Genomic DNA, 27,497 nt, shown 5'->3' on the forward strand with positions numbered 1-27,497 from the left:
GGTATGAGCTCATGAAACTACCTGTTAGGTGTTGTGGGTCATTTCCCTGCCCCCCCGGCCCCTCCCCCCCAGCTACTTGGTGACATCTGTTATTTTATGTCTTCATTACAAATGCCCCCTGGGGCCTTCAGGACACATGCAGAGAAGAATTAAAAATGAAGCTCAGCTCTGGTCAATGTGATTCATTGGGTCCTTGGGGGATGTCATTTGTGTAGGAGATGTTTATTAAGTGCTGCGTAGGTGCTAACCCAGTACATCGCATTGGAGTAATAAGGAAAAAGACAGCCTGTGTCCCAGGACAGGACTAAGTGCCAGGAGCCAGTAACTGCAGAATACTGGGAGACACAAGATAGAAACAGCTTGTTTCAGAAGCCCACAAGAAGCACTCTTCTCAAGGTAATTTATTCGCTAAGTGATTGATGCTTACATTTCCTTTGCTATATTTGGGCCACAGAGAGCCCTTTGAAGTGGCTCTGATGATACAGTGGCTCTCACAACATTGGTGCTGAGCTGGTGGGGGAAGGGTTTCTGGTCCCTGAGACCATTCTCAGACCACCCAGGGCACCGCTGGTGAGCTGTCAATGGGTTCTGAGAGAGCAGGTTGACATGCAGTGTGCAGGCATGCCTTGCTCAGCAAAAAGAAAACAGGCACAACTGATTTGGCAATCTCTTACCCACCTGGACTCATTGACCTAGAATATACCTAGGATCCAAGAAATTCGTGGAAGTAATTGAAGTCATAATGCACAGATGTGTCCGCACAAGGGCCCTCTACACACATACAAGCAGATTTGGAGGTCTAGTCTAAACTGCTTTGTGGGCTTTAAAAGCAGAAAATTACAAGAGGAAGAGAAATGTATATAAAAGAAATGGCCCAGTGACCGAATGATAAAGTGACAGTTACCCGTTTTAAAAGGAGAAATAAAGAAGATGGAAAACTGAAAAAGAGAAAATGTAATCCCGCTGAACATATAGCCGGCCATTTCCTGTGTCATCAGGCAGCGGAGATAACCAGGAGTTCTAGGGCGTGGGATTGGAGTCGGAAGCTTTGAAGTTTTCCTAGTGATTTTCATGTGGCCCTGTTTGCGTATTTCTGCACCACAGACCATAAGGCAATTGATGTTCCCTGTTCAGCAAGAGATGAGATATTCTGCTTTTAGGAAGACAAATGTATGCTAGCTCTTAAAATATTCCCAGTCACAATGATAATGTTAATTTCTTGATGCTTGAAGCATCACATCCTCAGCTCTTTGAAAAACTTGACTCTTTAAATAATTCTGTTTCCTGAAAGATTGGAATTTTACTGCCTGGGGTAGATCACACCATGTAGAAGATACTAATTTGTATTATAAAAAAAGCCGCCGTTACTTTATAAGCCGTCAACTCTTATAGCAGATTATAAGTAACACTTTATGTATATTATGCAGTGACTTGCAACTTTCCAGAAACATATCTGAACATCCGCATCCCTTTGTGTCTTCACCTCTCATTTGCCATTTGTTAGCATATTATTTTGTATGTTAGGTCATATGTATAATCCATCTTCCTGGCCGAAAATATCTTCTTAATGTTTTCAGCTCCTGATACATAGCAGGTCTCAACAAATACTTATTGAATGACTAATAATGAAACAAGTTGTGCTGAGCTATCTAATTACTTTTTTACTGACCATGTAAATACTTTCCATTATCTTTTTCCCCTCTGAGATTACATCCTGAAATCTTTATGGACTGTGAACTGCATTTGATGATTAGAGTTGTCTGAACGTTGAACAGCTTCTTCATGCCTTTGCTTTTCCCTTACTGAACTAAAGGGAGGAAGCAGCATGAGGTGTTGTAGAGTGTGAATAGGTTACGGGCTTCAGATGAAGCTCTGAGGTGTGTTCTTGTGGCAGGAGTGTCCTTGCCTTGATGGGGTCACTGCGGTTAGGCATGTATCATAGTGTCAAGGGGATGCTCACCTGTGCTCATTCTGTCGTTGGTCCCAGGTGACTGTGGAGGAGGTCATGACCACAACTGCCTACTTGGACCTTTTTCTGCGTAGCATCTCCGAGCCAGCGCTACTTGAGATCTTCCTCCGTTTCATCCTGTTGCACCGGCACGAGAATGTTCACATCCTAGACACTCTCACCAGTCGAATCAACACCCCATTTCGGGTAAGATTTCAGGAGAATTCGTTTTGGAAGAAGATTATGAATATTCTTTTTTTCCTCCCCTCTCCCCCACCATTTTTTTTTTTTTCTTGCAGCCATTACCGTTTCTACTTTGGAAACAGAGAATGCATTTTCCTCTTAGCAGTCCTTTTGACAGGGCGGTGGCACTTACTGCCTTTCATAGGACATGTTTCTCAGTTTGTCTGGGTTGGCACTTTTTTCTATGGAACTAGCAGAATGTTCTCCGGAGGAGGCACGAAGCAGCAGAACATATGGGTCTAAGTACAGACAAAGCCAAAGAGCCAGCATGTAGCAAGTCTGGATGTTAGAGATTATATTTCTGTCCTCAAGTATTTTAAAATGGAAGTCTGGGCAGTTGTGAATTTAGGAAGTCGTTCTTCAGTTTGAAGTTCTGATCAACTTGGAAAATCCTCTTATACTATTACTATTGCCCTTTGCAACCCCACTCCTCCACCAAAGGCTATCTCTATTTAATGACATTTATTGTTTTAAAAGTAAGAGAATAATAGCTCAATGGATTATTGAGTTTGCAACGTATACATACATATATAATGTGTATAATAATAATAGCACAAAAGGGGAAGGGATAGAATTATATAAGAGTAATATTTCTCTATTCCACAGGAGCTAATTTAGTATAAATCTGAAGTAAAGTCTGATAAGTTAAGATGTATATGTTAAGACCGAGAGCAACCACTAATAAAATAACTTTAAAAATATAGTGAACCCTGGCTGGTATGGCTCGGCTAGCTGGAGCATTTTTCTCATATGCCAAAAGGGTGCAGGTTTGATTACAGTCAGGGCACATATCTCAGTTGCCTATTCAATCCCAGTCAGAGTGAATACAAGAGGCAAGTTATCAATGTGTCTCTCTGTCTCTCTCTCTTTTTCTCTTCCACTCTCTCTAAAAATCAATGAACATGTCCTTGGGTGAAGACATATGTATATATATAAATTAGGGGTGTCGAACTCAATCAGAGAAGGGGCCAAAATCTAAAATCCAGCCTAAATCGCGGGCTGAATGGTTTACTGAATAGTCATAAACTGTCATTGTGATGGAAACGCAGCGGAGTGCAGTGATGACAGCGCGGTGCGGGCCACATTGCAAGGCCTGGCGGGATGGATTTGGCCCGCGGGCCTTGTGTTTGACACATGTGATATAAATTATTAAAGGAATAAAAATGTTAAACTAAGGAAAATATTCACTTAATGCAAAACAAGACAGTAAAAGATGAATAGGAGAATAAAAAAATCATAAGACATATAGAAAACAAAAAGTAAAATGGCAGACAGAAATCCAATTATAACAATACAATTAAATGTGAATAGGTTAAAAACTTAATCAAAAGGCAGAGATTGTCATACTGGACAAGAAAAGAAGAGCCAACCACATGCCATCTACAAGAGATACACATTAGATTCAATGATAACAATAGATTGAAAGTTAAATTTCTAAACCTGACCTGAACCAAATAATTGATAATACAAAAAGAATAAACTTTAGAAAGAACAAGTTAAGTTTATGGGACAATACACTTACTCTAAAGATAAAAGCTTAAATAGCTACTATAGTTTATCAAACTGCAGTGTTGATCAAAGTATATAAATTTCCAGCTATAAGATGAATAAGTTCTCAGGATCTAATGTATAGCATGATGGTTATAATTAACAGTACTAGATTGTATACAGTATTACCATAGTAACCCTTTAAATCAATGTCTAGGATGCACAGCACTGTGTACTTGTCTTTTTTTTAATTTCTTTATTGATTAAAGTATTACATATGTGTCCTTATCCCCCTGTTCTTATCTTTTTATCACTGAGTTGTAAGAGTAAACAGAGAATGTATATTCAGACTGTCTGTTCTCCTGTAGTATTCAATTATAATAGAAAGCCTAAACCTGGAATTAGGCCATGATGCAGCATTATCCTCCTACAAAATACCTGTTTGCTCCTATTTCTAATCTGTAAAGCTCCAGATAAACCTGCCCCTATAACTCTCCAATGCATGCATTCTGTACAAAGAAGGAGAGCCTGAATTACAATTACTGACCTGGTCCGATAGAATGATAAGCACTTATTCCCAAAAGGTCTGACGTGTTTCTTTTCAGTTTGGTTGTGTAGCTTTCCTTTATGGAAATCATAGAGGGAGAGAAGTTTTATTTCTTGTGTGTGTGTGTGTGTGTGTGTGTTTAAATGAACTTCTTAGAAAAGTGTATTATCACACCCTCAACACAACTGAAAATGGAACCGAGGAGAAGGTTTGCCTAAAGCCACGAGGAGCTGTGTCTGAGGGCTGAGAACTCGAGAGGGGAGTCTGGCCAGAGCACATGCAGTGTCCCGTTAGCCGGGCCTTGTAGCTAATGAACGTCACATCTGAAATAACAGGTGACAAGCAGCATCTTTATGTGGGTCCTAAACAGGTGGCACTGTGAGGGGAGCATTTTGTAGGGGGCAGTTCTGCATAATGGTGTAATTCCAGGCATAGTCTTTCTAACAGAACCCCACAGAACCGACCGCCTGAATGCCCGTAATGCACATTCTCTGTGGCAGCAGCATGTTTCATCCAAACTGCTGAATAAAAGAGGCCATTTTATTTTGTAATTCTGATTTATTTGCCATCTGTGGAGAGTGGAGCTGTCCTTCCAATATCTGAAATAGAACGTGTTTATTGTTCCCCAGCTCTGTGTGGTGTCCCTGGCATTATTTAGGACTCTCATCGGTTTACACTGTGAGGACGTGATGCTACAGCTCGTTTTGAGGTGAGTGGCCATCTTTTGTTCCCTTTAAAGAAAAACTCACTCTATACTCTTGCTGTTACATATTTCTTCGGAAACATAAGCTAAATAGGGTCTGTGCATCGAAGAAAGGAAATCATCAAGACCAATCAATTTAATTTCTGCATTGTTTCCCAAGGTTAATTTTAATTTTATTGTTAACAAGTTTTCAGGGGGCCAAATACATCATGTTACAAATATGCTCCTGCAAAGGGAAGGTAGGATGTTTGGAAGTTTTCAGAATTATTATAAAAGCTTTTCTGAGGTGTGGCTGAATGTCTTTTTCATAAACAAGAGGACCTGTGTTATTTTGGGGGGGAAAAAAACCAAACTTTTCTAAATATGAAATGCTGTTGCTCTATAGTTCCTGTGACTATTGCTTGGCAATAGTACAAATACAATGTGCACTCTAATCTGTATGTATGTTCCAATTAAATTCAGTAAATATTTAATGAATACTTTCTGTGTACAGTTCAGAAGGGAGTAAGGTGTGGAGCAGATGAGTTGTAAGGACTTACTTATGTACAAGGTAAAAAGGTGTGTCCTTCAGGGGCACCAGTGGGAAGGGTTCATTAGGGGCTGCTATTTGATGCCAGGTGTTGGGAGTCAGAGGGGACTGCTATTAAGACAACATTAATTTGGTCATTTGGCAAGGGCACTCAGGAATCCTGTCTTGGCCCAGGTCTGCCTCTCCTTCTGGGGTCCCCAAGGGCAGCAGCTGCTTCTGTAAAGGAAGAAAGGGAGGTTTGCTGGGGTCTGCGCTCCATACTCCCCTCTGGTGCTGCCGAAAAGCCACCAGGTCATGGGTATGTCCTCCACCTCACCCCTCCTTACAGGGTTTCCCCACCCTTCCTGTGATCCCTCTCTGGGAATAGGGTGGAAGAAGCCAGAGCAGAGGGGAGGAGGAGACCTGGTCTGCCCCTGGCCCCCTTGTGGTCTTTGATACAATGTAGGCACAATGGGAGATGGCATTCCAAGTGCATGTACCAGCATTTCCAAGGAGGTGGTTCTTTGGAAAAGGAAGGGAATGAGAGTGTCATCATGGGGACAGCAGCATGGCATTGCTCCAGAGCTAGTTAGAAACACACATTCTTGGCTTTCTCCCAGAGGGGCTGGCTCCGCCAATTGGGAGTGGGCATGTTTTACAAACTCTCCAGGGTATTCTGATGGCTGGCTAGCCACTGGCTGAAGGAGCGGTGCCGTGTAGCTATAGCATCTGCAAAAGCGAATGATAAAAAACAGGCAGGAAGGTTGGTGGTGGCATCGTGGTGGAGGCTTTCAGAGTTATCCCGTTATGGGAGAATATCACCCATTCATTTTCTATGTTTTAAAAGAGTTTTGGACTTTTTAGTGGTTTAGATCAGGTCATCAACAACCACTCTTGAGGCATTAGCAAAGAACAAATCCTATCAGGAGTGAATGCCCGGGGTCATCCCAGTAGGGCATTAGTTATCTGTTCCAGAAGGATTTCTTAGCTGCCCATCAAATCTCTACTGATATGACAGAATGCATTAGCAACTCTGGCTGAAATCCGTCAGAGCAGCTTGTTAAAGCCTTTTCTATTCCCCCAAACCAGACTTTGCTTCCAACATGGGTAAAGCCTGATTATATCTAAATGTTAAACTCTCCAATACTGCTTCACTGAGGCATGGAAAGCAGGTGTCTCTTTTAGTGTACCTGGATGCCTGGCCCTGCCCTGGAGGGGCGGAGCTTCCCCATACTGGGCCACCTGGCTGGCTGAGCCAGGCAGTGGAAGCTGGCTGTCTGCTTTTACAAGGTGGCCTCTTCTCACCTTTTGTCTGCTTACCAAGTGGTGTTTGCTAAAAGCTGTCCCTAGAGAGGATCCAAGATGGCTGCGCCCAGGTGAACACCTAGCCGCAGCCGCACACAACAATTTCAATAAAATACAACTAAAATATAAAACGGACATTGCCCAGAACTACAGGAAGGTTGACTGACTGGAAATTCTACAGCGAGAAGCAAGGAGAAAACCAGAAGGAGGCGCGGAGGAGCTGGAAAAGCCCAAGGTACGGAGACGTGGCGCGCGGAGAGGACGGAGCCGGAGAGGAGGGAGGCCGAGTGCCTGGCGGGCGTTCCCTAGCGGAAAGGAGATAAAACTCCGACTGTGCTGGGCCCCCGACTGCTCTGATCCCCAGTTCTAGGCCAGACCCCGGGGACCCAGGCTCAGCCATAGGGAGCCGGGCTGTAAGGCGGAACCCCGGGGAGAGGCGGAAGGAGGTCCCGGAGGCGCGCACACTGAGCACAGAGAAGGGACGGTCGGCTGTGCCGGGGGATTGCCCTGACGGGAAGGAGACTGGGGCTCCAGACTGCTCTGAACGCCACCTCCAACTCCACTTCCAACTGAACTGAACCCCAATACCGGGCTCATTGTGGGAGAGCATAGACTGTTTGGCAGCAGGCGAAAATCGAGGGCACCTTTCTCTCAGAGGCGCTGGCAGCAGCGAGCACTGAAGGACCCGCATAGGGCGGGGCTGACAGAAGCCAAAGCTGCAGGCTCCACCCTGAAACCCCGTCCCATCTGTAACTGCGAAATGCGACAACAAAATAGATCACAAACGAAAGAAATGGAGGACAAAAAGCGTCTGGATATAGAGTTCAAATCTACGCTTATAAGTTTTTTCAAGAATTTCTTAGAAAAGATGGATAAGGGCTACGAGGATATGAAAAGAGATCAACTAGAATTAATAAGGAGTCAACAAGAAATGATAAGGGATCAACAAGAAATAATACATTGTCTGAAATAAAAAATATTTTACTGAGTCCTAAAAACAGAAGGGAAGATCGCAAGAATCAAGTCAAAGATTTGGAACATAAAGAGCCAGAAGACACTCCTCCACAGAAGCTAGAAGGCAAGAGAATCCAGAAAATTGAAGATAATGTAAGAAACCTCTGGGACAACTTCAAGCGAACCAACATCAGAATTATGGGGGTCCCAGAAGATGAGAGAGAGCAAGATATGGAAAACATACTGAAAGAAATAGTGACAGAAAACTTCCCCTACCTGGTGAAAGAATTAGACTTACAAGTCCAGGAAGCGCACAGAACTCCAAACAAAAGGAATCCAAAGAGGACCACACCGAGACACATCATTATTAAAATTCCAAGAGCAAAAGACAAAGAGAGAATATTAAAAGAAGCAAGAGCAAAGAAGGTAGTAACCTACAAAGGAGCACCTATACGATTGTCAGCTGACTTTCCAACAGAAACCATGCAGGCCAGAAGGGAATGGCAAGAAATATTCAAGGTGATGAATAGCAAGAACCTACAGCCAAAAATAATCTACCCAGCAAAGCTATCACTCAGAATCGAAGGCCAGATAAAGAGCTTCACTAATAAAAAAAAGCTAAAGGAGTTCATCACCACCAAACCAGAATTATATGAATTGCTGAAGGGGGTTCTTTCAGAAGAGAAAGTAAACAAAGATAAAAATTATGAACAACAAATACATAACTATCAACAAGTGAATCTAAAAACCAAGGAAATTAAAAAAATCTGATGAACAATATTAACTGTTGAATATAATAGAATCAGAGGTATGGAAGGGGAGTGAACTGACGATTCTTGGGGTAAAGGGGAGAGGGGGGCGTGGGAAGAGACTGAACATAAACTGTGCACCTATGGATGAGGACAATGGGGAGAGGGGAAAGGGCAGAGGGTGGGATGGGAACCTGGTGGAGGAGAGCAATGGTGGGTGGGGGGAAAGGAACATTTGTAATAATATGAACAATAAAAACTTATTAAAATAAATAAATAAATAAATAAATAAATAAATAAAAAAGAAAAAAAAAAAAAAAAGCTGTCCCTAGAGATGGTATTATTTAAGGCTTGTTGTTGAAATGCAGATCTGTACCTTATGACTGTGAAGTATTAATTAGCTCATGGTTGAAATATGTACATGCTCACATCAGGGCTAGTTATTTCCTGGGTAAGGAATTATTAGGAGAGTGCATGAATAGAATAATGGAAAAATTCCCAACAAAGCCATCCTTTGTTTCTTTGATGATGACAATGATGATGATGATGATGATGATGATGAAGGTTGCCTTTTATTGAATGCTTTATTTCTAATTCTGCTGCACGGCCTGGGGGAATCCATGAGAAGAGCAAATAGAGGACTTACCCAGAAGTCAGGCATGTAGGAGACACCTGGGAGTCCTCTACTTCCTGGTCTCTGCCCTCTCTGCCCTCTGAACTACTGATTTCCCCCTACATTTAAAATTATTTATAATTGTGGGAAATGCACCTAACAATTCCCCACTTAACTACTTGTAGGTATACTGTTCGATGGTACTAAGTACATTCACATCATTGTGCAACTATCACCACCATCCACCTCAGAACTGTTTTCACCTTGCAAAAGTAACACTGTAATTATTAAACTAACTCACCATTTCTCCCTCTCTGTAGCCCCTGGCAACCACTGTTCTACTTTCTGACTCTATGAATTTGACTGCTCTAGGTACCTCATATAAGTGTAATCAATAGTGTTTGCCTTGTTGTACCTGACTTATGTCTTTAAGGTTCATCCATGTTGTACCATGTCCAATTTTTCTCCTTTTTAAGGCTGAATACAGTCCTATGGTTTATACAATATTTTTAATTAATCCATCTGTTGATGGGCACTGTGGATTTGTTTCCAGTTTTTTATTACTGTGAGTAATGCTACTATGGATGTACAAACATCTCTTTAAGACCCTGCTAGCAGTTGTTTAGGTATATGCCTAGAAGTGGAATTGCTAGATCATATGTTAATTCTACTTTAACTTTTTTTAAAAATTGTTTTCCATAACAGCTGTACCATTTTATATGACTACCAAAATATGGATTTCTCCATATCCTCACCAACATATGTTATTTTAAGAAAATAGTTTTAATCAAACAAAAATGACAAGCAGATTTGAGAAAGAACCACCTAGAACTCTTAGAAACAAAAACTGTAATTATTAAAATAAAGAAAGCTGAGTGTTTGGGATAAATAGCACTTAAGATACAGACTAAAGAGAGACTTAATGATTGAGGAAGGTATTGAATTTGCAGCAGAAAGAGATAAAAAGAGATAAAAATATGAAAACAAGGCTATGAACAGTGCAGGCAAGAATCCAGCTGGGGCCCCAGAGTGAGAGTGAACTGCTGATTTGACTAGACCTGTTCTGGTTTTGGAATTTGTTGCCTCATAAGGTTTTTGGAAGGATCAACTGTGGTGATATCTGTAGAAATATGTTGAAATGCTATAAGGTATTGTACAAGTTTAAGGAAGTGGAATTTTCTAAAAAATGCATTTTATACTAATGAAAACAATGTCTCTTCTGATTTAGAATCTATACCAAAAGCAAGAATAATGAAAAGCCCTTATTCTGTTATTCATTTAAACTTTATTTTAAGAAACATAAAAAATAGGTTTGTAATCCATCCTTTTGTTGTTGTCTTTGCTGTCACTCAAGTATACAGGATGAATTTGTAGATCTGGGAGGCAACAGAGCAGTGAAGATTAAGTGAATCCTTTTAATGGAGTTATTTGTTAAGTGATAAATAAATAATAACTAGACATTGATTTTGTTGTAACCCAAATACTCTTAAATATTGACATCTCAAAGTGACAATCCAATTGCAACTGATATCCTTCTTTCAGTTAGCAAAATATCAGAAAAGCACGTTGAAATAAGATACTCCCCAAAGAGAGGCTATTTTAGTGAGCAGAAAACCGAGGAGCAATTATCCATCTCCATGGATGTGGCATGTGTTAGGCCAAAGGCAGGCAGAAGTGCTGAGGAGCAGTGAAGGGAGAGATCACTCCCAGGTTTCTGGCGCTTCCCAGTTTAGGTAGAATTTAACTGCTTAATCTTCCGGATGCCACTGATGAACGTTCTGGGTAGGGTGTTTTTTTTTTTTTTTCCCCCCCCCCCCCCCCCCCCCCCAGAGGTGCTGGTCCATTGTCAGCTTTATGAACTGCATTGCCTGTTGTGTTCAGATAGAGGCTGTTTTGTTTAAAAAGCAGCTGTGTGTGCACTTGAGGAACATTTCCATCTAGCACAAGAGTTAGGTGTCTGGAGAGGGGATTAGGGGGAATGCCAGCCATCTAGGGTGGGACAAATAGGAGAAACGTGGCCATACTATCTTTGAAAATGGAACGATAGTTTTTTGAATTTTAACGTTGCTTTCTAAATGTTTGTCTAGTGATCTGTTATTCAGGTCATCATCATCTTCCCACAAGAAGCACTTTGTTTATGTCATTGTACTGCTACTGTTTTGTTTGTTTTTATTGTCAATGGAGCAATAGGCAGTATATGTGCTTTGATAATTGACTGGTTGGCATTGAATTGTTTCAGAAGTGATGCTGACTTGTTTTAATGAGTGATACCCAGGAAAAGAGAAAATAGACAAGGGGTTCAGAGAGTTGGGGAAAAAATAAAAAGAGAGAGGACAGTATGAACAATATATATATTTTCCCACTGTGTTGTGGGATGACTTTGAGTAATCTGGACTCCTAAAATCAGATATTTATTATTTTGTGATTATATTTATGACTTTCTGAATTTAAATAGGACTCCTAAACAAAATAAGTGGAGTAAAAACGAAAAGATAGTTTATGAGAAATACTTATACTAAATTCCTCAGTGACTTTTCTGCTACCAACAGCCACTTCATTTTGATATTTGACATTTGCACTGTTTCTTTTTTTAAATTAAAGTATAGTTGGCATAAAATATTATATTAGTTTCAGGTGTACAACATAGTGATTCAACATTCCAGCCTGATCAACACCTAACTGCTCCCCTGTAGCCTGATTGCCCTTAACTTCCCTCCTGTGTCAATCTGGTTGCCCCCAACTGCCCTCCCCTGCTGTCCTGGTCACCCATAACTGCCCTCCCTTGCCAGCCAGGTCATCCCCAACTGCCCTCCCCTGCAGGCTTGGTTGTCCCTAACTTTCCTGCCTTGCTAGCCTGGTCACCTCTAACTGCCCTCCCCTGCCAGCCTGATTGCCCCTAACTGCCCTCCCTTGCAGGCCTGGTCCCTCCCAACTGTACTCCCCTGCAGGCCTTGTCCCTCCCAACAGCCCTACCCTGCAGGCCTGGTCACCCCAAACTGCCCTCCCCTGCAGGCCTGATCTTCTCCAACTGCCCTCCCCTGCCAGCCCATTCATCCCTAATTGCCCTCCCCTGCTGGCCCAGTCACCCCTAACTGCCCTCCCCTGCAGGCCTGGTCCCTCCCAACTGCCCTCTCCTGCAGGCCATCTTACAGCAGCCATCTTGTGTCCACATGGGCAGCCATCTTTGACCACATGGGGCAGCCATCTTGAGTGTTGGAATGATGGTCAATTTGCATATTACCTCTTTATTATATAGGGTTTATCAATGGATACCTACGTTGCTTCCCTAACTTGGTCATTGCAAATAATGCTAAAGTGAACATTAATTTTGTTTGTCTGTTTGTTTGTTTTTTTTGTGTGTGTGTGTTTTTAAAAAATCTTTCTCTGTAAATGATGGAAAGGCAAAGGGTCAGTGTACAGTTTTCCTGCCCTTTCCTCTGGAATAAGCCTTCATTATAAATACACAGTAGAAGTACTGCATTAACTATGAGTTCCCTGACTTTGTAGTGTAGACTCTCTCCTTCAACCCACAGGGGACCTTCATTTATTTAATTTACTCAGAAGAAAATTCTTAGTTTCTACTGAAAGCATGTGTTTGCAAAGCTATAAATTCCCAATACCTCTTTATTCTAATATGATTCCAAGCTACACACTGGTAAAATTTGATAAGTAGCTTTATTAGGTTTGATCCACTGTACCATTTTTAAAAAATATTTCAAACAAAGAGTAGAAATCCATATATATCAACTTAAATAATGAAATATGCTTGGTTTGAACACACTTTCTTCTTCCCCACAATGTTTCTCTAAGGGTGTCAGAAACAATTGCTCAGATTTTCTTGTCTCCACAGTCATAATGATACTATTATGCTTTTGATCACCAACCAAACATGTTTTGTGTGAAATGGGGCCCTCAGGGAGTCTTTGGCCACCGTATTTTCTCATAGTCACTCAGGAGAATATGGGAGAAGACCTGTACTATGCCGCAATTCCACTGTCCTCCAGTACCCACTAGGAGGCAGAGTTCCTGGGATTATATTTCAGAATTATTGAAAGAGGTCCTTTGCTGTGAGAGCACATTGTATTGAGGAGGCAAACACCAAGATAACTTACTAAATGCTACTTCTTTAGCAGTCTGTGAGCATGGTGGAGGGAGAAGCTCTGTCTCAGAGTAGGTAGCCTGGAAGCCTTCCTGGAAAAGGTGACACTGATGCTGGACTCTGTAGGATGACAAGGCATTTGTCAGGCAGGGAGAGCACCTTTTGGTGAAGGTCACAGTGGGTGCAGAGGCACAGAGGCAAAGAGGGATAGGATAGCAGCTCCATTAATGAGGAAGTTTGTGCAACTTAAATTGTGAAGGCCCTCAAATGCTCTGCACCGGGGGTTGTTCTGTCAGAAGAAAGAAGCCCTTGACAAATTTTAAGCAGGAGAGTGAACCCTGGGGACTTGTGGGATAGATGGATTGAGAATGGGGAGAGGATAGGTCATTAGTCCTGATTACGGCTTAGGAGGCACTGGCTGGGAACGGGCATTGCAGAGACTGAATGCCACCCTCTTTGTCATTCCAGGTACCTGATCCCTTGCAACCACATGATGCTGAGTCAGAGGTGGGCCGTGAAGGAGAGAGACTGCTACTCGGTGTCTGCGGCCAAGCTGCTCGCCCTGACCCCAGTCTGCTGCTCCAGCGGGATCACCCTGACGCTTGGGAACCAAGAGAGGGATTATATCCTCTGGTCAAAGTGTACGCACGATAGTTCAGGTAGGAACTTGCTGGCGATGATCTTTAAACAAAAGGATGCCGGAGAAGATGAAGAATAAGACAGTGGGCTCCATGTCTTTTATGAATGTTTCGTTGGGGGTTCTTTTCTGCACTGTAAGGAGTTGTGACACTTTATAATTAGTGTTTATTTTCATGCCCAGCTGTCACCGATTCCATGCGCCCAGACTTCTATTTTAACTAGGATTTCTAGTGTCGCCCTCAGAATCCAAATGTGGAGGAAGATGCATACCATTCTGTATTCTAAAACAAAATAAGGGCAAGCGATGTGGAGATAGAAGAGCTAAGATAGAATTAGGTCTTATTTTGGTTTCTGAAATGGCCCATTTTGGATGCTTGCCTGTCAGTAACGTATCACCATAAAACTTGAAATTTTTGATATGTCTCATAAAACTCAAAATTTGTGATATATATAAACAGTATCTGAGTCATTTGATTGACCTACAGGAATGATGTGCTGTTTGCCAGCTGTACCTTATCTTGTACCAGTAAAATGGAAATAGTCACCTCTATCAGCCTGGCTCCCTGCAGGCAGCAGGAACAAGGGGGCGCTGTGTATTTTTAGTGGTCAGAGGGCTGTTTTAGTCCAGGAGGGTTCTGCCTGTCCTACCACCACTAGCATGTGGCTCAGTCCTGGTGTTCATTCTGGTGATCCGATCTGTATTCTGTTCATCCAGGTATACTTCTGTTAGGCCCCAGTCTGCTTGATTCAGAAGATATCAGCCTATTTGGTATAAATGTAATTTTTTTTAGAAATTAAGGTTGTCTTACTGATTTTTGCTCTTTACATATACAGTGTATGCATGAAAATTAGTAATTTTTGTGGTAGTATAACAAGATGGATTTTAGGTATATTTTCCTGTTGGTTAAACTAATGTGGATTTCTTCTATTTTCCTGCCAAGTACTTATTTTTTAAAAACTTTTATTTGAAACTTGATGTCTTTCTTTACTAAAAATGTTACTTCAAGGATGACTCTGTGGCTGATCTTGCCACAGAATTCAAAATTTAAGTTAAATGGACAATTGTGGAGTGCCTGCCACTTTCTTTCCCTGTGTTACCATATTTAATTCTTCGGAGAAGGTAGGATGCCAGGTTAGAGATGAAGAAACAAATTCAGAGAGGGGGATTGGCTTGTTCAAGGTTATCTAGCGGTAGGTCCTCTGTTTTTTCCACTGCACTGCCTCTGGGGTTCCTTACAGCAGACAAACGCTCTAATGGATGGGTGGCTACATAGATAGAGAAGTGGGTAGGTGGGAGGGGAGATAGATGATATAGTTATTGTGCGGTGGCTAAGAGCTAGGATTCTGAATCTTGGGCTCTGCTACTTTCTTGGGCAAATTGCTTAACCTTTTAAACCGTTTTCCTCGTATGTAAAGTAGTGCCTGCCTGAAAGAGTTGTTCCAAGGGTAAGTGCCCTTGGACATGTAAAACTTTAGAAGTCGACGTGGCATGTAGTAAGTGCTAAATAAATATTGTTAGTATTGTTTTTAAATGTATTTTTATTTACAGTGGATAGGAGGTCAACACTAACCTTTTAGTAGTAGAACCATAAAAAAAAAAAAGAATTATGTCCACCTTGATGGCCTGAAAATATATATTCCTAAAGGTCTCATTCTGACCTGGTCTGGAGAAGATTTAGATAATGAGATAAGAAGCTTGCAAAGGTGTGGCATCAGAGACACCCTGTGCTTGAGCGGTGGCTCTGCCATGGACCAGTTAGTTGGGTGGTCTTATGTCTCAGCCTCAATTTATTTTATTTTATTTTTTTTAAAAAGATCTCTTTATTTTTAAAGTATATTTTTATGTTATTTATTTCGGAGAGGAAGGGAAGGAGAGAGATAGAAACATCAATGATGAGAGAGAATCATTGATCAGCTGCCTCTTACATGCCCCTCCTACTTTCCTACTGGGAATTGAGCCCACAACCCAGACATGTGATTGGAATCGTACCCAGGACCCTTCAGTCCACAGGCGGATGCTCTGTCCACTGAGCCAAACCAGCGAGGGCTCAGCTTCAATTTCTTAATCTATAATTGCAGAAAATACTGTCTACCACATAGGTTGTTGTGAGGATTAAATTCGCACCGATAAAGCACCTGCCACATGGGAGATGTTTAAGGGAACTGCAGAGTATATATTTTTCCTTGTTTGAGTCCTTTTCCCCCTGAAGTTCCTATTTTCCAGTTATGCAGTAAAGAGTTTGAACATCAAAGGCAGAATATGGGAACACTTGAATCATCCTTAGGTGAAAAGAACCATTTTGGTAGCGAATAGAACTTGGTCATGAAGAGCCCATTTGGTACATAGCAACCTTAATAGTTCCCAGGAAGGCAGCACAAGTCAACAGGCTTTTCTAAAACCCGCCGTTTTCTGGAGAAAATCTGCTCCCCGAATTCATGGATTACAGGCCTCCCACTTTAGAATCAAAGTAAAAATCTTTAAAATCACTACCGACCCTGTGGCAGGTACTATATCCGATATGCTGCCTAAGTCAGTCCTCTCGGCAACCCGAGAGGTTGCCACGGCTCGCTCTTATTTCTCTGAGGACTGCTGCCATGTAAGTTTTCTTTTGGAGACAGCCAGTATCTCACTGGCCACATTGGTTCAGTTTCTCCTATGAGGGTAGACTTTCTGCTCTTGTCTTTCCTTCTTAAAAATGTAAGCATTTTAAATTATTCAGAAATCATTTAACCAGGAACTATGAGAACCAAAGTAGCTGGTGGAAGAAGATCTCAGCAGCTGGATGGGTCACACACCTTTCCATTGCCTTTGTTTCTCCTCCCCCTCCACTCAAGGCTACTGTCTCTCCACCCCCACCCCCCCAAGGCCTCTGTCCCCACACCCCCAAGGCCCCTGTCCCCACACCCCCAAGGCCCCTGTCCCCACACCCCCAAGGCCCCTGTCTCCACACCCCCAAGGCCCCTGTCCCCACACCCCCAAGGCCCCTGTCCCCACACCCCCAAGGCCCCTGTCCCCACACTCCCAAGGCCTCTGTCCTCACACCCCCAAGGCTTCTGTCCCCACACCCCCAAGGCCTCTGTCCCCACACCCCCAAGGCCTATGTCCCCTCACTTCTCCGAGTGTCACTCTGACCTGTTTCTGCCTCCGGCAGGGCCCCCAGAGCAGCCGCTCCCCGAGGCGTCCTCCCCGTCGGCCTGCATCGTGGAGTACGGCAGGGCCCTGGACATCAGCTACCTGCAGTACCTCTGGGAGGCCCACGCCAACATCCTCCGCTGCATGCGGGACTGCCGGGTCTGGTCCGCCCTCTACGACGGAGACTCCCCGGACCCCGACACCTTCCTCCAGAGCCTGGCGGAGGAGGGCGCCCCCAGCCCCGCCTGCCCCGCGCTCAGGCTCCGGCTCCCGCAGCAGCTCCCCGCGGAGCAGGGGCCTCAGCTGCTGCCCAGGAAGGACCGGGGCCACACGGAGCTGGAGTGGGACGACAGCTACGACACCGGCATCTCCTCGGGGGCCGGGGCCGAGCTGGAGAATCCGGGCCCCCCAGCGCCCATCGATCCCCCCAAGCACATCCAGGAGATGAAGAAGAACGCCATCCTGCGCTTCAAGGGGTCGTACATCGAGGAATCGGACTTTCAGGACGACGTGATGGTGTACAGGCTGTGTGCGGAGAAGGACGCCGACGACACCGGACAGTCCCAGGAGGAGGAGCCTGCGCGGCCCCCGGCCCCGGGCCAGGCCGAGGAGCAGAGTCCCCCCACGGACAACGGCCCCCTGCCCGGCCCGCAGCCAGAGGCGGACCCCCAGGAGGAGCAGCACCGGGACAGCGTGTCCGCGGAGCCACCCCCGGAGAAGGGGCCCCGGGTGGCCCCGGAATCCAGCGCAGAGTCAGCACCCCCTGACTCCGGGGCAGAGGCCTGCGGTGCAGACCCCACGGCGGTGGACCCGGAGGGGGAAGATTTCATGGCCCGGTACGACCAGATCATTAAAGAACTGGACTCCGGCGCCCAGGGCCTGATGGGGCAGAACTTCTCTTCCCAGGGACCGGACCCCTTGCTCCTCCCAGAAGAACAAGAGGGGAAGGAAGAGAGCAAAGAGGAACAGGAGCAGGAGGAGGGGAGGAAGGACCTGCAGGAGGAGGAGGAGGAGGAGGAGGAGGATGACTTTGACTCTCTGATGGTGGAAGCTCCTGCCGAAGAGACGGCGCCATCCCCCTTTGGGGTGAGAGAGGAGGCTGGCAGTGCCGGTCGCCGGCCCGTGAGGACTCAGAGCGCCCCGTTCACAGGTGACCGTCTTAGCTTGCTTTGTGATTTCTGCTTTTGAAAGCGCTTGTGCATATTGCCACAGGAGAGTAAGGTAGGTGGGGGTGAGGGGCATTTACCTAACAGAGGGTGGAAGTACTTTTGTGGAGGGTTGAGGAGGGGTGGTTTCATTTTCATTTTATTTTGTCAGTCTTGCCAGGATTGTCGTGTTTTTCTCCACCAGCAAGTTAGAGGTTAAATTTTACTGTCACACCCATGATAGTACTTGGACTGCTGAAACCACACAAGAAATCCTGTCTCGTTATTGAATAGCCTCATTTCCTTTCGTCTAAATTATTTTCCTCCTTAGCATTGAATGTATGTGTATTTTTAAAAAAGTACTTCCCTCCCACTCTCCATGAGCGTATGCTCCCTGAGGACCCAGGTGTTGGCTTGCTGTCTGCTCTGGCCCAGCACCTGCACGCTGACCACAGCAGGTGGTTGGCACCCAGAACACTTGCTGTGGACACATCCGGGCCATTGGTTAGTTGGGTCTTTGCCTGGGAGCTCCTTCCAGATAATCACAAACTCTTCATCCGAAAGTAGGTACAGGAGACCCACATAAACATCTCTGCTGCAGAATGGGTGTCCCAGTGATACACCCCGCCACAGGTAGACCTCATGGGAGAGGCAGTGATAGGGGAGGATCAGGTAAGTGGGTTGGGTGAGGGATTATGGTGCAGAATGCCATTAAATATTGGCCAATCACACCCAGACCTGCAAATCGTGAGGCAGAGGGTTGGGCACAGAGGCAGGTTCATCAGACTCAGGGACCCCGATGGTGTTCGGGGAGCAAGGAGAGGCTCTAAGGAGCTGGCATCAGCACGGGGCAGACAGTGGCCTTGGAGTTATGCCTCCCAGGAATCCTGGCTCTGGTACTTTCTGCCACGTGACCTCCCTTCCCCGTGAGGACTGAATGTAATGCTGGGGGGTCAGTATGAAGGTTGCTGGCAGCCCCAGCAGTCCTTCCATGACAAGTAGGGGGCAGCCTGGGGAGGAGCAACCTCTCCCGCCTCCTCCAGTCAGCCAACCCGGAGGGAGTCACGTCACCTTCTGGTCCAGCCAGGTAGGCTTCGGGCGGGTTCACGATCCTCCTCCAATACTTATTCTTCTGTTTAATGATGCCTACATGGGGAGAAAGATTTTAATTCCACAATTAAAAGGCTGGAGGTTCTGGTTGAGATAACATTTCAGTGTGAATGGGTTTTAATTAAAATTCAATCAGTCAGTCAATCATAAATAAAAAGGATTAAATGAGCTTAATTTTCCCAGTCGATAGAGAGGAGGAGGGGAGGGAAGGCCCAGACCAACTGAAGGAGGGGCAGAGACTCAGTGCGAGGAAGGGGCAGAGGGACCGCAGGAGTCAGAGTTGCCTGAAGCAGGCCCCCTTTGCTCTCACCCAGCGGGAAATCCCAACCGTGTGAACTGTTCTCCGGGACTCAAGGGCCCCAGGCGAATGGCCAGCCTTTCCCAGAATGCCAGCCTTCTATTAAGGGACCTCATCCCTGGGTAATATGTAAATTGAGGAAACCAAGTATAGCTTAGGGCAAAAAAAAGCTAATATAATACCTTATTAAATAACATCAATATTTTGCTATGGTACACTTGAGAGCCAACAAAACATAGTGAGTTTTTTGACACATATAGGACATTTCCCCCCCTCTCTTTGTTGTTGTTGTTGTTGTAATTTATTTAACTTTAATCTACCTAGTCAATAAAATAATCATTGCTGAACACAATCACATATTAAAACAAGTGTATTTTATTTTTACCTCTTGCTTACTTAGATGAAACATTTCAAAGAAAAAAACAACAACCCCAAACACTATTGAGGTGGAATTTATTGGGTTGTTCCTCTGTCGAAACTTCTGCAATTTACTAGCTCCTCTGACTACTGAAAACTCACCTAAATGGACTGTTTTCTCCATAGAAAGACATCACGACTAGAACTAGATATACACAACTGTAACTGCAATGGCAATTTGCTCATTTATTAGCATAGGAAAAGCTCCTGGTCATTTTAACTACAATAAAACATGCCTTTTTTGCCTTTGAAACGCATACACAACTTCAGGAAACATCTTTACTCTTCCCGCGCCTGCGAACTTTGGCCTTGTGTGTGCTGCAGTGTTCGGCTGGACGTCCATCTCTGCGTAGGATCCTGGTTTCCGCTGAAATGAGTTTGCCTCTGAGTAAAATCAAAGTTTCCTTTTCATTTCTCTAATTGATTTTGTTAGAGACCTTTATGTGGCAGGTCCTATGCTAGGTACTAAACACACAAAAATGAAGGAGTTTGTGGACTTTTAGAGGAGACATCAACAAAGAACTGAGCTCTCTTAGTGAGAAATGCATTGTCAGTCGCTGTATGCCAAGTCCTACGGGGGCCCAGGGCAGGGAGCGGGGAAGGCTTCTCAGAGGGCCACAGCAGTGAATGGAACTAGGTAAAGGTGCCTGAGAACCACAGTCCAGGCAGCAGACACAACAGGCAGAAGGCAGATGAGGCCGACAGCGCATGGGGTGTGAACGTGCGGGTGTGCAGGGCAGAGAACGTGTGCATGAGAGAGGAGACCAGCGAGCTTGGTGCATGCCAGCTCACAGGGGGCCTTTGGGCCAAGCTGGGGACCTTGTGCTGACGATGCCCCAGAAGTATTAGCGTTGGCAGGGATGTGATTGGATGTGATTGGAGTAGCACGGAGGGCACAGGATTGGAGAGGGCAGTGCCAGGGAGGTTGAGTAAGAGACGGTTGTGCCAGAGTTCAGAGTGCACCAAGGCTGGGCTCCAGCAATCCTATTTCGAGGGGCAGTTTCTCAGTTGTCCTCACACTTATGTGCCAAAATGGATCCTTAAAGGTGTTCACTGCAGCATTGTTTATAGTGGAAAAAGGCCAGACACATCCTGCTGTCTGCTGGTAGGAGACTGTTTTACTAACGCGACTCCCATGGCAACATGGTCTGCATGGCCCTGAGAGAGGTGAGGCAGCTCTGTATGTGCTGACATGGCACAGGCTTTGGGGTATGTTGCTAAGTGGAAGAGCAAGGTGCAGAGCAGTGTGTAGAGAATGTCGTCATAAAAAATACATATACTCACATGCACACACACACACACACACACACACACATGCACCCACACTCACATGACTGGGAGACATGATATAGTGTTGGAAAGAGATGGTTGGTCTGAACTGAAGCAGACTCTTCCATTTACAGGCTGTGTGCACTTGGCATTTTGCCTCATCTTTCAATGGGGATACATAATAAACATACTTCATAGAGTATAAGTATGTAGGTAAGCTGATACAAGATAAGTGCTTAGAACTCTGCCTAGCACATAGTGATTAATGTCTTAAATAAAAATTCAATTACTAAATTATAGACATAAAACATTTCTTGAAGAAAACACTAGAATGTTAAGGGGAATTGCCTCCAGGTGGAGGCCTGTTGTTTATTTTATACTCCTAAACTGTTTGAAGAAAACACATTTTTTAAATCATTTTGATCCCTATGAAAATAGAAAAACTTCCGCTGGCGTCCGGACAGGAAGGGATGAACCTGTGACTGACCTCAGGCACAGCAGGCAGGGGTGGGGGTGAAGGGCCACATTCAGGGGGTATTTCCAACGTGGGATGGGCAGAGCCGGCACAGAATTGATGGCAGCTCCGTTCATTGGAGTCAGGAAATATAGGATGTGTGGGGGTGGGGGGGTGTCATATTGAGGCAGGGGAAGGGGCACTTGAGGACAGGGGAGTGAGTGACAGGAAAGGGCAGTAGAGATTGCCTTAGTTGTTATGAAAAATTACACATCTTATGGCTGCGGAGTTTATCTGTCCTTCTAGAATAAGAGGGGATGAACTCTGGATGGCAAACCCAATTTGAAAGCAACTTGATGGGGTTCCATCCAGAACCTCAGAAATGTCACCAGTCACTCTTCCTCGGGCGTCACCCCCATTCACACCTGTGCTTTCTGAATTGCAGCTGTTTTCTGCTGTTCAGCTGCTTACCAGTTTCCCCTGGCAACTGCTTTTAAAGTGTTAGAAATCAACTAAGATAAAACAGGAATTTGAAAGGGTTTAATGTCTATTTCTTATTGCATGTGGCTAAGAAGTTGTAATTCATGCCATTAGTGGCTCATAATGACCATCTTCTGGCTTTGACCTAATGCTCTGTCATGCAGGTGATACAGGGATGGCACGCTCCCAGGGTGCGACTGCGCTGGGTTTTCTCTCTGCCCTGGCAGCAGTGTTGGCAGCAGTTTTCTCTGTGTCCTGGTCACTGCATGGCCACCCACCTTCATGTCTGTGGGATGACCGGCTGAGGCCAAGTGCAGCCTGGGACGTGCCAGGGAAACTGAGGGTTCACATTAAGTCCATGTGTATTACCAGAGACTCTCCCCACCTACACATGGTTTAATTCACCTGTCTGCTCCCTCTGTAGGAAGCAGATGCGGAGCCTGGCACTGTACGGGGGTGTGCAAGAGGGGGTGTGAAAGGCTGGGTCCGGGTCGAGGAGGGTGAGGACAGCCGCCTCTGTGGATCTTACCTGGAAAGCTAGAATTGCATTGTGATGCCTGAGGACATTTCTGGGGTTCTTTAAAAAATATATATTAAAAAAAAAATATATATATATATATATTATTGATATTTTTTACAAAGAAGAAGGGAGAGGTATAGAAAGTTAGAAATATTGATGAGAGAGAAACATCGATCAGCTGCCTCCTGCACTCCACCTACTGTGGATGTGCCTGCAACCAAGGTACATGCCCTTGACCAGAATCGAACCTGGGAGCTTTAAGTCCACAGGCCAACGCTCTATCCACTGAGCCAAACTGGTATTGGCCATTTCTGGGGTTCTTGATGGAAGTCCATCAAGATGCTTCAAGTTGGGGTTTCAACCCAGAGTCCCTGAATAGTTTGGCAAACACTGCCAGGGTTGTTTTGAAAGCAAGTGCTCTCCAAAGGCTCGCTGTGTGAAGGGCCCATCGACCTTCTGGGTCATCGACTGTGACTGAGGAGCTCAACACCCATCCCAAGGCTAAGTTCAGTTCAGGAGGGGATGGCGCCTTCTCTGTGTTTTGAGATCCTTAGAGACATGCTTTGTGCTCCTGGCAGCGGGATTATTGCCCTGGTACTGGTCCGCGTAGGAAAGAGGTGTTAGGTACTCTCATTTCTCACCGCCACGGCTTCTGAACAAAGCTTCATGTGGGGAAGTTAAACTCATATTAATGTTGGTGACGTCTTCATAAGGTACGTTTATCCATCAGAGGATAAGTGCTTTGTTATAAAGATGCTATGGTTTAGTGGCATCATCAATAGCTCCACTGAGAGAAATACTCATTGATTTTGCTTAATGGACCACTTTTATGGTAAAACTAGAAAATATCTTCCGGTAATTTTATTACTGCCAGATTAATTTTCTGGATTTTTTCCCCTGTCTTCAATGAACTCAAAGCATGTTAATTTTCTGGTGACCCAATTAGTCGAAGCTCCTGCTTTCTTAATTTTTTTAGGAACTGCTTTTTAATGAAATATGGATTTTCTTTTTTTAAGGAAGCTCAGACATACCGGACTGTATCTGCCTAGGTGAAGTCCTTTCTCTCCTCCCTTCCTCCCATCTGAAAATTGAAGGCTGCTTACCAAGTTGCTCGGGGCTACCAGCCTCATTTACCTTGTCTTTCCTTGTCCTTCCGAACTATGACATTAGTTCTCACAGTGCTTGTTGGGGACAGACTGCCCCTGTTCACAATGTAATTGTCTGATAAAACAGTTCATACGTGTTTGCTATTCTTTAATAGCACAAAGATTTTTTTGTTACCCAAACTGTGGCCTCTCGTGTTTGCATGGAGCCCTACCACTTGCAGGGTCATGAGGTGAAAACATCATGGTTTTGAGCATTGGCAGCACCAAGTATGGAAAGAGTGTGGGAAAGTATATCTTAAGTTTAAACAGTAAATGATCTGCCAAGGTCTGTGATAGTTTCCCAAGTGTTAAAAGTACTCATGGAATCGCGATAGTAGCTCCCATGCCCATTTGCCTGCTCTCCTTGTGGCGGTGGTTGGTTGTGTGCATGGGTTTTAGGCAGGAGGAGAGCCGGCTGCCTTTCCCGGGTCTGCATGGGACTTGCACCTGTTGGGGCTGTGGTTTGGGAGCCGTGGCCCCGGTGGCTGGCCTGTGCCCGCCAGCCCTGAAGCCCGTGTCCCTCCCGCAGGCCCGTTCATCAGCGTGGTCCTGTCGAAGCTGGAGAACATGCTGGAGAACTCTTTGCACGTTAATTTGCTGCTTATCGGGATCATCACACAGCTGGCCAGCTACCCGCAGCCACTGCTGCGCTCCTTCCTGCTCAACACCAACATGGTCTTCCAGCCCAGCGTGCGCTCTCTCTACCAGGTACGTTGGCTGAGCCACACCCACACCTGCTGATTTTACTGGTGCTGATGAGCAGGGTCCCCCTCTCCTTTCCGTTATTTTGTGGGTTGTTTTGTTGTTGTTGTTTGTTTGTTTTTAATTCCTCTGTTCTCATTCATTTGCTCTCCTTCCTCATTTTGTTTTGCTAGTTGTGTGTAGATTATTCTAGCAAACAGCACAACTTCATTTAGTTTGATGTTCAGAGGACACCCAGCCAAAACACCCCGGCAGGTCAGTTAGGATTGAGCAAATACCTAACACAGTGATCTGCAAACCATGGCTCTCGAGCCACATGTGGCTCTTTGGCCCTTTGAATGTGGCTCTTCCATAAAATACCACAGCCTGGGTGAGTCTATTTTGAAGAAGTGGCATTAGAAGAAGTTTAAGTTTTAAAAATATGGCTCTCAAAAGAAATTTCAATCGTTGTACTATTGATATTTGGCTCTGTTGACTAATGAGTTTGCCGACCACTGGCCTAACAGAACAGTTCCTGCCCAAAGGGCTGCCCCTGAGAGAGAGATTGAACACGAGAGAGATTGCTTCCATGTGAAGCATTAACATCTTTCATGTCCTTTGACAGGTGCTAGCATCTGTGAAAAACAAGATCGAACAGTTTGCTTCTATGGAGAGAGACTTCCCAGGGCTCCTCATACAAGCCCAGCAATACCTGCTCTTCCGAGTGGACATGTCCGATGTGACAGCTGAGTCACTACCCAAAGGTGAGCCGGACTTTTCCCCTGCATCTCTCCTCCTCCTCCATTTCATAGCCACTCCATCTGGGTTCAAAGATGCTGCATAGGCCCGTGGGCTCTAAAGCATCTAAATTGTATTTTCTTTTTTATGAAACTGTGAGGAGTTTCCTGTTAGTGTCTTTAAGACTAAAGAAAGGTCTGCCGGCCCACACCCGGCCCATTCGCCGTTTGGAGGGTCTAGCGGGCATGTGCTTCCACAGGGAAGGAGGGATGTGTGGGTTGTCAGCGGCCTAGAATACATAACTTGGTGCCTCTTGCCGGGAGGCACTCCCTGCGCACCCTGAGCCACGTCTTGGCCAGCCCTACCCTGAGGAGGGCATTGCTCTCTTCATTATGTTTTCAGAGACTATTGGGCCCCAAATAAATGTGCTTTAGGGCTCTAGAAGATAAAAAACTATTCATTTGGACTGAGAGAAGTAAAGTTTATGCTCCACTTCAAGTTCCTAAGGGTGACTTTTCATCAGCTCTTGGGGCCTCCTGGAAAGGTGGGCAGGGAGGGTGGTGGGTGGGTGCCCCACAGGAGAACTGAGGTCGCCCTGCTGGCCGGCCAGCCTGGGGAGCACCATGCTTTGCTTCGCGTAAGCCCAGGTTGGATGATTGGACTGCTAGTTGTTCTCTAAGCTATCACTGTGGCCTGGGTGAGTGTGGACCAGGAAATGCCCCGTATTTGCCTTGGGTCCAAAAAGCTGCAACACAGCATTTTCAAGACTGAGACAAGTGGTGAGTGGGGGTCTCAGTCCTGGGCTAAAGGCTTATGAGCAGAAACTGGCTCCCAGAGACAGAAATCTACCTCAGGGCAATTCTTAAATCTTTAAGGGAAACTCTGAAGGCTGACCTCGCCTCTGTGCAGCTCTTTGGTCTCAGTCACTGGGCCTCACTAAGGCCTCAGGTTCCTTGACTCTCAAGAATTTGTTTTCCATCTCTGACTTCCTCTGTGGCTGTAGGACTCTGGGAGTGAAGAGCCCTTAGGGCATTGCAAGGCAGATTTTGCAAGAAAGGTGGGCCTTGTGCCACCGGGAGGGGGGCTTCAGGCTTTGGCCTAGCGCAGTGTTTCCCAAAGTGTGGTACGCATACCCCCAGGGGTATGGGAAGAATTTGGTGGGGGTACGCATTGTACTGGAGTTTGGTGGGGATATGCACTGCACCGTGCTTAGCTGCGCCTAATTCTACGTTCACATGAGTGCGAGGGGTAATCAGCGTTACGAAAATTATAGAAGGGGTACACATATGTCAAAAGTTTGGGAAACACTGGCCTAGAGGATAGCAGGCAGGCCATTCATGGAGGGAGAGGAGCCTGTGGGAAGGTGGACTGCAGGCCCATGTGGCCTCTGCCTGAACAGCTGGTCTGTTAGCCTGTTCCCCCTGAATGGGAGGGTGTTACCACATCGCACCCTGTGAGAGAGGGTGTGTCAGCTCCTGTGCATACCAAGCCATTGCACAAACAGTGGGTTCATAGAAAGCCATTTATGGAGGACTCGGAGTCAGCGCGGTCACCTGGGCTGGGCTTGGCTGAGTTTGGCTTGCGGGTTGCTGTCTGCAGGTGGCTGGTGTCTGGGATGGCCTTAGTCACATGGGTGGCTGCTGGCTGGGCAATGGGGATGGCAGGGGTCTGTGTTTCTCCTCATCCAGCAGCTTACCCCTGCTGGTCAAATGTCTTACCCCGGGGCTGCAGTGAGAGCAGGAACACAGAAGCTCTTCTGAGGCTCTGGTATCCTGCATGCTATTGGCCTTAGTCCCCGGGCCAGCCCCAGTCCAAGAGCAGCAAACTCCCACCTCTTGATGGGAAGAGCTGCAAAGAGTGGCCCATCTTGCAGTCTACCAGGCAGGAGGGGACCTCAGTTTCCTTACATTACACTCCAGACTTGGTCTTCCTTTGTATTTCATAGTTTGTAGTGTTTTCCCAGACGGTCCATTTTTATTTTCTAACAGCACTGTGAAACGGGCAAGAAAGGAACTGTTAGGTTCATTTTCATGCAAGGAAGCTGAAAGTAGGGGCCCAGGTTAGTCAGGTGGGACCATGCGGCCCAGGTGCCTCAGACTGCCTGCCTAGTTCACGGGCCGAGGGCACACACGCTGACGGACGTCACAGGTGCGTGTCCTGGTGAAGGATGGGGTCACCCACACCCGTGCTTTGTTCTGGCTTCAGACCGTTGGCCATGGCCACCAGCTACGGGCCCAGGGGAGCTTGTTCCACATGATGCTGTCCCATTGGTCAGCTGTGGCCGACGCTTGTTCAGGTCTGTGACACTCGG

At 45.6% G+C, this 27,497-nt stretch overlaps 1 protein-coding gene across 8 annotated transcripts in view; it reads left to right on the forward strand.

Annotated features, from left to right (window-relative positions):
* FHIP1A (FHF complex subunit HOOK interacting protein 1A) overlaps positions 1 to 27,497 on the forward strand; it is a 202,420-nt gene that overhangs the window by 164,749 nt on the left and 10,174 nt on the right. For all 8 annotated transcript variants that reach the window (XM_045576427.1, XM_045576426.1, XM_036424770.2 and 5 more), the window contains 6 exons: positions 1,988 to 2,155; positions 4,856 to 4,935; positions 13,626 to 13,816; positions 16,949 to 18,079; positions 24,297 to 24,475; positions 25,074 to 25,212. In XM_045576427.1, the coding sequence (XP_045432383.1) occupies positions 1,988 to 2,155; positions 4,856 to 4,935; positions 13,626 to 13,816; positions 16,949 to 18,079; positions 24,297 to 24,475; positions 25,074 to 25,212 (1,888 nt within the window). The remainder of the gene's footprint in view (positions 1 to 1,987; positions 2,156 to 4,855; positions 4,936 to 13,625; positions 13,817 to 16,948; positions 18,080 to 24,296; positions 24,476 to 25,073; positions 25,213 to 27,497) is intronic.

The sequence above is a fragment of the Pipistrellus kuhlii genome, unplaced genomic scaffold (assembly GCF_014108245.1).
Source record: "Pipistrellus kuhlii isolate mPipKuh1 unplaced genomic scaffold, mPipKuh1.p scaffold_m20_p_8, whole genome shotgun sequence".
In the NCBI taxonomy this organism is placed as follows: Eukaryota; Metazoa; Chordata; class Mammalia; order Chiroptera; family Vespertilionidae; genus Pipistrellus; species Pipistrellus kuhlii.